This window comes from Amblyomma maculatum, chromosome 10 (genome assembly GCF_055883805.1).
Source record: "Amblyomma maculatum isolate TAMU_Amacu chromosome 10, ASM5588380v1, whole genome shotgun sequence".
Taxonomy (NCBI): domain Eukaryota; kingdom Metazoa; phylum Arthropoda; class Arachnida; order Ixodida; family Ixodidae; genus Amblyomma; species Amblyomma maculatum.
Window position 1 is genome coordinate 24,620,713 of NC_139353.1, and position 8,546 is coordinate 24,629,258.

Consider the following 8,546-nt stretch of genomic DNA (forward strand, 5'->3'; position numbering starts at 1 on the left):
GGGTTCTTTAACGTGCACTGAGATCGCATAGCACATGGGTGCCTTGCTTTTTGCTTCCATTGAAAAGTGGCCGCCGCAGCCAGCACCCGATCCCGCATCCTTGGCCACAGTAGTCGAGCACCCTAACCACGGCACCACCATGGTGGGGCTTTTCCACATTTATGTCGACTCGATAGGAACCATACGAACCATAACTAAAATACAGTCCTGTATTTGTGCACCATGCAGCTATATAGCGAGACCTTTGATAACAGCTGCCTACAGAAAGTGCATGCCGTAAGGTAGCTTTTCTAGTTAGTGTTGCCAGTGTGTCTTAGAGGCTAAAGAGTTAAGTCTGTTGAGTTACAATTAATTATTTCTTCTCATTGCATGCTATGACACTCGGCCCTTTGCTTCCACAGTTCACACCCGGTCGTCCCTCAGCATCCACGTATGCAGCAGTCAGTGAGACAGCAAGATCGCTGGCTGATGTGATTAGCCGAAAGCTCACCAACCACACAGCGCTATCTTCAGTCATCGAGGTGAAGGTGGAGACGTCTTTTGTGGGACTTGACCAGAAAAACACAGGTAAGTGCTGCAGTGCCACTGAAGTTGTTATCAAGACACTCACAGGCTATTCCCAACAGCTGCAAGTGCAGACTTGCTTTTCACAAATGGTTGAGCTGAATAAAAAGGTGTCGCTTGGATCAGTAGCAGGTAGCAGGTGAGATTGAAGTAGTGACCTATAATGACAATGCAGCATATTCTAAACTCAACCAGAAACTAGATGAAGCTATGTTTATTCAACCTTTCTAGGCCAAATAACAGGTTTGATAGCCGATGTTATCAAATACGTATGTTTATGGGGCCAAAGAGTAAACCTGGCGTGAGCTGACACTAACTTTACTTGATGGAACGATGGAAATGTCAAAACCTGTAGCAAGAAGGACAGAAAATTGAAGTATATGATGGCATGTACAGCTGTAACCACATCAGGATACAAAAACCACCAGCACAGAGTTGGACGTGCATTGTCACATAGCGAAATTTCCACCAAATGGAGGCCTCTGTAATGTTCAAAATGTTTGCAGGCCGAAGCTACCTTCTAGCAGCAACGGTCACACTGGTTGGTGTGGCCCTGCTGGGACTGCTGGCTGCACTGACCGTGTGGTTCTTACGCTCGCACCCAACACTGTGCCGCTGCCCGCTGTGGACTCCAGTGACCGGTGTCATACCCAGTGTCAGTGCCAAGCTTGATGGAGCCACACCCGAGCCCGACAAGTCCAACAACCAGAATGAAGAGAACATGCGGAGGTACCAGAACCCACTCCGTGCCGTTAGCATTGCCACTAACTCCGATGCTCCCGAGGCACCACGAGATCCACGTGGGGCAGAACTATTTAAGCCTCCTTCGCTTGCTGCCTCCAAAAACACAAACCGGCTGTGCGACGCCAGTGTTAAGCAGTGCCAGAAAGACAACCCGCTGAACACTCCCAGCCCTGCCAAAGTCTTTCCAGTACCAGATGCGGACGTTGACGCTGTCGTGGTACTTGTCTGACAGTGCGAGGACGCTCATGTGTGAACTCAAGTGCTCAATGACAGTTTACTAGTGATTTCTCGGTGACAACATGCCACTGCGCCTGTGCATTTTTCACAATTCCTCTGCTAAAGGCATCAAGCTTCCAGGAAAGTTGCAGCGCCGCACCATCTTGTCAGTGCGTTCCCTTCCCAGTGAAGTAGAGGCTTTCAGTGTCACCCAACCACGTGCTGCTGCCGGCTACCAATGAGGTGGCTCTAAACATTCCCTGTGAGGAAAGCTTTCGATGCCAGCGTTTGGTGGCTGTTCATACTAAAGTCACACCAACTCCAAGCATGGACAGCTTAAAAGCAGGCTGCTCAGCGAGAGAGAAAGAGTGCTAAAGCACTATGCTACAGCAATGAAGCAGTGAAGGAACCCGAATGAAACAGCAAAGGAAAAGTATGGAGTTGCTGCGTTAGAACCCACAATAGGCTGTCTTGGTAATGCATGCACACGGTGTGCGGTTTTGCTACTATGCTGCTATCTGTGGGCACAATGCATTGAACTCCTGGATGTACAGTGTACTGAAGTTTCTAGGAATGGTAGTTCAAAACTCATGCTGCTCGACATACAATCAGAGCTAAAGTAATTTAGTGCAAAATGCAGATGTGTCTCACACTTCAGTAGGAACAAAAAATCTCTTGCATGGAAATGGAAGTGATACAACTATATGTGTTCATTCTTTAAAGCAATAAGTTTATATTCAAAAGCACAAAGCTACACTGCCAGTAGCCATTCTCAGCTGAGTGATGACAACAATTGATTGCAGTTTTAGAGAGGCCTTATTCCAAGTGGCAAAAGGCTAAACAGTTAGCAAATATAGATTAAAATCAGCTGTCAAATATGATAGGGAAACCTTTCTACTTAGGACATTTACTTGCATGTCTTGTAGTGTAGTGAATGTTTCACGTGTACATATGTATATAGTAGCTCCTAAAGTGACGCAGGCACTGCAATTGTCGTAGAGTTCTGCACATCCGGAGTGTGTCTAATTTATAAGGGAAGCATGCAATTGCCCCCAACTCTTTCTGGACTTTGCAAAAAATGTACAGCAGAAAAAAAAAGCTCACGTTTCTACTTTTCTCCGTCTACATCCAGTACAAACAGCAACTGGATCACATTCCAGCTAGTGCTATAGCATGTCCACCATGTCCAGTTGTGAGGCCCATTGAACCAGCTAGTGACAAGTGAAAGTCACACTGGTGCTAAGGCAAAAAAAAAAGAGATATACGAGAACAGTGTTCACTGCAATGTGTTTCTTCCTTTCTGCCTGGTTTATGTGCTTGAAACGACAGTCTGAGCATGTGCAAGAATGTGTAAAAGCCTGATGTGGTATCATCGCTGAAGGCCCACAGATCTCCAGTTAAAACTGTGGACCTCCTGGGGACCTCACTGGGGACCTCGTCTGTGGAGAGGGATGCCGCGGAAGAAAACTCTAGTCTAGTCAAGAGTTTCCATCAACTGTTACGGATGCCAAATCCACAAATCATTTCCAGAGAGCTCAAGTGATGCGTCTCCGAAACGTTTCTTTTTTCCCCGACGCGCGCGCTTTGGGCTTCCTGCGAATGGTTTGTGCAGATGTGTGTGGCACTATGTTTAATGGCCTATGCTCAGAAGCGTGGATATAAAGAAAAAAAAAAAAGGTGTGTAGTCTATGCTCGCTTTCAACAGCTTGAATCCAAACAGCCTGTCAATGTGACTGTGTCCGCTGATGCCAAGCATTAAATATGTTGCAAGCAAATCACGGCTCTTTTCTTTCTTTCATTTTATTTGGCAACTTCTGGCGGCCAAATGGAAATAAGAATTGTATGAGGCTTACAGGAAATGCAAGCACACACACAAAAAAAGACAAATTCCCAGGCACAAATTTTACAAAACCCACACTGACCAGAACACCTCGATGTGTACAAGAGCAGAATCAGACCAGGTGTACATAAACACCTGCTGTAAATCACTGTGAACACTGCACCCATAGAGCTCTATCAGGCAGCGAGCTTTCGGTCGGTAGTGTAGATACAAACATTTTCACATCGGCACATCATTATATAAAGTTGCGTTATGCCTACCAGCTACACTGTGGTCCCCATGACACGTCTCTTTGTATAATGCAATAAAAAAGCTCAGAAACGTCTTCTGGCACTCACAACCCTCTCCTGTTCTAACTGATGTTCCCAAACAGTCGAAAGAAGCATCCATGCCAAAGGCTCTTTTACTCACTCTCTGCAACATGTCAAGAGTCGGCAATGGCCCATGACCTACAGTACACTATTAACTATTACTGGGAACGTGTTTGAGCGTGACAAAATGCAGCACTTGGGCAGTTCAAGCCGGTTTATAACCACTTAAATAGCTATGACCTAGGACCACTTGACGCATTGATATCATGAAAGACTTGTTTTTACGGGTTGCACAGCATGTACACAAAACAGAGAGCGCTTTCAGCTATGTGCCTAATGAACCTGAAGTAATGTAGTGCTGGTCGCACACCGTCAGACTGTGCGTCACCATAAGTCACAGAGTGCAGATTTAAGAACCGCCTGAAATAATGCAGTATGGTTTAACTAATGCTTGCCACTTGACCAATAATGTTTGCAGACTAGAGCAACAGCTATTCAGCTGCAACTGGTAGCTTGGCACAGCAATAACACAAAATAGATAAAACACAGTAATCAACCTATCTGTATACCCATGTAAAGAAGTGCGTGCTGGCATAGTAAACTTCACTGCCATACTTAAGTGAAGCATGATAAGATTTGTGATTCTGTCAAGAAAAACTTTGTGAGCCCATGAAAAGAAACTCCACTCCTAACAAATGCCCTCCACTCTACCTCACAAGGTTAATAAGTATAACACACTTTTCAGTCTGCTTAAGGAACAATATAATCAGTAGCAGCAGCTTAGATGCCGCTAATAAGTGAAGAGTCAGCTACGTGATATAACTTTTAGGGACTACGGCAAATTACGTAGAACGTTATTTGGGCAAAACCAAATCTAACTTCCGGCCTCTCTGAGACTAAGGGCTTTAATCATCCTCGGCAGCACTTACCAGTTGTTTAACAACACAATGCATAACCACCTACTCTCAAAAGCGCCAAGTTTGACTCAGCTACACTTTGAGCACTATGCCTGGTGTACACTAAGCGGGATTCGACACTATTTGACAAAATTTTTGCGAGAAAAGGCACCATGGGTGCAACTTCTCACAACAGCCAATACTACCAGATCACCACTACCAAAAAGAGCCATAACCTCTCCTGCTATTTTCATAGAAGCTGGTAAAACCATCGTCATAAGCCCATCAAAGCTCCATCGACGAACCACTGCGTGGGACGAACAGGAAACAAAACTGCACTCCTTCCCCTTACACACACAAAGAAGTATCCAGAGAGCATTCTAAAGTCACTTCCAGCTCACTGCATTTAGCCCTGCAGGATTTCCAGAAGAATCTTCAGCAGTCCCAGTAGGAAAGTCCACAGGAGAGAGATCTCTTCCGAAGGCCCCGAGTCGTCAACTTCTTCCTCATGCACTGTGGGGCTGTTGTAGTGGTGGTGACTGTCTGGTTGATGTGATGCAACATAGCCGTAGTCGTAGAAGAGCAGGTTCTCTGTAGAATCATCCACTCGCACTTCCAGCTCGTACAGGCTGAGTTCGTGGGATGGGTGGCCATAGATACCAATGCCCACGGGCCTGCCAAAGGTGCGTGGAAGGTCCACACGCTCATGGCCGCATGTTGTCGACTGTGGCGGAAATGGGAATGCCGTTTTAATATCACCACACATTGTCTCAGCAGCTCAGTGCTGTGCTAAGGAGCCTATGGGGTGGGCCGAGGTGTGGACAGTGGACAGCAAAATGCAGTTCCATGTCTCGACTTCACTTACACCAAAGACATGCTGTTCTTGAAAAGTCAAGTTATGCAGCCATATTTTAATGGTACGTTATCATAGATATCTAAAGGAGGAAGCTGAAAATGTGCTGCATTAGCAAATAGCCAATGCTTTCCTCACCAAGCCTGCTACACTGTGCAACAACTAGTAATCACTTTCGCTCATGCAGTCAAGCCATTATGAGCCTTCCTAGAACGAAACTGGCTGCTAACACTTGGCATTTACATTGTTGTCTGCTTTCTGCCTATGCAAGCACTTGACATAGGCACAAATATACAAGGCACTGAATGTCACTGGAAATCTGCAAACATGTTTCCCTAATCAGGTGACACGACAACCTCAATGTATATCTCACACATTGCGACATGGAGCAGAGACCTACATTGGTCTATGTTCATGCGAGCACTACTGAGAGTCTCTGTAAGAAAGTAGAGTATGGAACGGAGCTAAGCGTGAATCCTGCAAACAGTAGGTCAAATATGCTAGAGATGTCCACATGTTACATTGTTAATAAAAAGTGTTGCAGCATCAATACAAAAAGATCCATTCTCACACATTTAACCAGGGCTTAGTTAAATACAGATTCTCTTGTTGCAGCCAGTGCACAGCATATTCTAGCACTTTGCTCTCATGTGAGTGCACTCCATGCCATATTCAAAGTGGCCTGCCATAGCCTTTCTTACATTCACTGAAGTGTCGGCATATACACAAACTGCAGACTCGGTAAGTGCTTAGGCACTGTAGCAGAGCCTCAGATTCCTGTCAACTTTTGTAGTAAACGTTAGCCATGGGCAGAGTCAATACTGTAAAATACTGAGCATTCGGCGATGCTCGAATAAGTGCCCATGCTCTTTTTATTGCAATTTCTAATTTTCCTAAATGACCGAGCAAGCGCCCATGCAATTATATACCATGTTTGTCCAGAAAAAGTTAAAAAACACAGCAAATACACATCAAGCATCCACTGCTCAATATTACTGCAACGACACTAAGCACTCATTGATCGAGATCTCCGTGACCCTTATCATGTAGGGAGGAGGGTGAACGTAGCAATGAGATCACCCAGATGATGCGTCGAAGGTCAAGCAGTTTCCAAACAAAAGCTCAAAAGAGTTGAACGCACATTAATTTTTGTTCTTTGTCTTTCCATCATGATTGTCAATTACTTGGACGCAGTCTCGTCATGGATTTATGTAGTGTGGCTCTTGCCGATTCTTACGTGTTTCACTCACATTTCAATGATGTATTCATATACTTTTACCCCGAAAGTGCAGGTGGTGCAGTGACATCGAGAGCATAGGGGAAATGTTAAGCCGCATGACCCGGGAATTTAAGATTACCCAAAAGCAAGTGTGCAAGTGGGACTCCAAGTGTTAACTCTTACTTCAACGAAATAATGGCAAATTAAAGCAGAAGTTGTACGCTGTGCAATGGAGCAGCAGTGTTCAGTGAAGACGTCAATGATGCATTCGAGTTTTTAAAAAAGCGATCTTGAGTTTAAAGGTTAGTTGGTGGACCAGTAAGAGCCCAATCCACCATGTGCCCATTCTGGATTTCCATGCCTGGACCTAGCAAGTGACCACCCCCCTATTTTGTTATTATCGACAAATTTGAGGCGAGCGCTTTCTCAGTATTTTAAAGCAGGCTTATCCTGGAAAAAAAAAATATATATATTGCCACCTGGCGGTTTGAGGTAGTGCTTGAAAGACGAAGAAGTTGTAGACTCTCGTGTGCTTCGGCTAGCTAGGACTGTGGACTCTTGAGCCTGTCTCTCTGTGCTACCGTTTCCCGTGAACCCCTGTCTTGACTGTGTGTCTCTGCCCCTGTTGCCGTTTCCCATAAATCCCTGTCTTCATGACAATATATATACGGCCAGTCATAAACGGGTACACTGGAAAGGAGCCCTTACTGCTGCTTACCTGCATGCAGTGACTGTCCAGATCGAAGGTGGGCTGCACATTTCGCTCGGCTACATACAGGTCTGGATCTCCAGCCAGGGGGTGTACCAATATGGTGACTGCCCCGGGCTTAGAAAGGGTGTAGTAGCTGTAATTGCCAGCACCTACTGCGCCGGACACCCTCTCGTGGAAGACGGTCGGCTCGCATGACGAAGGCAGGGCCCATAGCAGAAGCAATGCAAGCGCCACTGGGAACGGCACAGTGGCCCTGCTTTCATGCTTGTGTCCTGCAGCAGCAAATCAATCGCCCATTAACACATACAGCTCAATGCGTGTGAATGATCCCGATATTTTGCCTTACATTTATGGCAGAAGAAGAGGACCTGTACCCAGCGAAAGAAGGAAAGTGCATCAAAGGTGGTGTCCTCTTGCTTCAGAATAAAGCCCACAAGTGTGCTGTCAAGTTTACTGAAGGCGATGCAAAAGCGCGTTGCAGCTCTAACACTACTTTGTCTCACCGGTAATCATTAAACGCACGCATTAAAATTCGTGATCCACGAGTTAGAGATGCGCACCTTCTCAAACAGCTTCAATTAAGCGTCTGTCGATCAAATGTCTGGTTACAAAGCACCAGTTCATTAAGCCGTCTAGCAGAACACAACGAGTCAACGTTAGTTGAGTACAATTCCGACACTACTACAACTCGTACGACCGGCGCCTAACTGACTTCAGAACTAACTGCAGCACATGACACGATTACAAACAGCAACTCACCGTGTAATGCACAACTGAACATTTTTGGCGGTGTGTGGTCGACACGAACAAGTCATGTCAAAGCACCGTGGTCCTGCAGCAAGACCGGGGACTTGCTTTTGCTTTCAATGAAGCCGGCGTACAGCACAGGTCCATGATCACCGCAGAAATCGTGCGATTGTCCGCTTATTGTCGCATGACGCATATACACTACGGCAACTATGGTACCAACAAAACCATGCGATTAGCAGCAACGCAGCATAAACTTCAGCCAGCCCACCGTAGACGCGCGGATCTCAAGCGGAAGAGCGGAAGACACGAATCTAAACACACCGCACGACCGCATCGAGCGCTTCATTCTTGCTTCATTGGCTAAATCACGATCTTGATTGGCCCAACAAATTGCCAATTTAGCGCTCTCACAGTGCATTGAATAAAAAATTGCAGCAAACA

At 45.8% G+C, this 8,546-nt stretch overlaps 2 protein-coding genes across 2 annotated transcripts in view; one reads left to right on the top strand and one right to left on the bottom strand.

The window, feature by feature from the left end:
* The window catches only part of LOC146175895 (protein jagged-2-like), a 113,541-nt gene extending 112,004 nt beyond the window's left edge, over window positions 1-1,537 (top strand). The window contains exons 16-17 of the mRNA XM_084581220.1: window positions 402-567; window positions 1,071-1,537. Coding sequence (XP_084437346.1) covers window positions 402-567; window positions 1,071-1,537 — 633 coding nt within the window. The remainder of the gene's footprint in view (window positions 1-401; window positions 568-1,070) is intronic.
* A 1,762-nt stretch (window positions 1,538-3,299) lies between these two features.
* On the bottom strand, window positions 3,300-8,474 carry LOC146175896 (UPF0669 protein C6orf120-like). The gene is made up of 3 exons (XM_084582260.1): window positions 8,115-8,474; window positions 7,362-7,627; window positions 3,300-5,295 (listed from the first exon to the last, which is right to left on the bottom strand). Exons 1-3 carry the CDS (start codon window positions 8,134-8,136, stop codon window positions 4,978-4,980), a joined length of 606 nt encoding a protein of 201 aa, XP_084438386.1. The 5' UTR covers window positions 8,137-8,474; the 3' UTR covers window positions 3,300-4,977.
* Window positions 8,475-8,546: the final 72 nt, after the last annotated feature.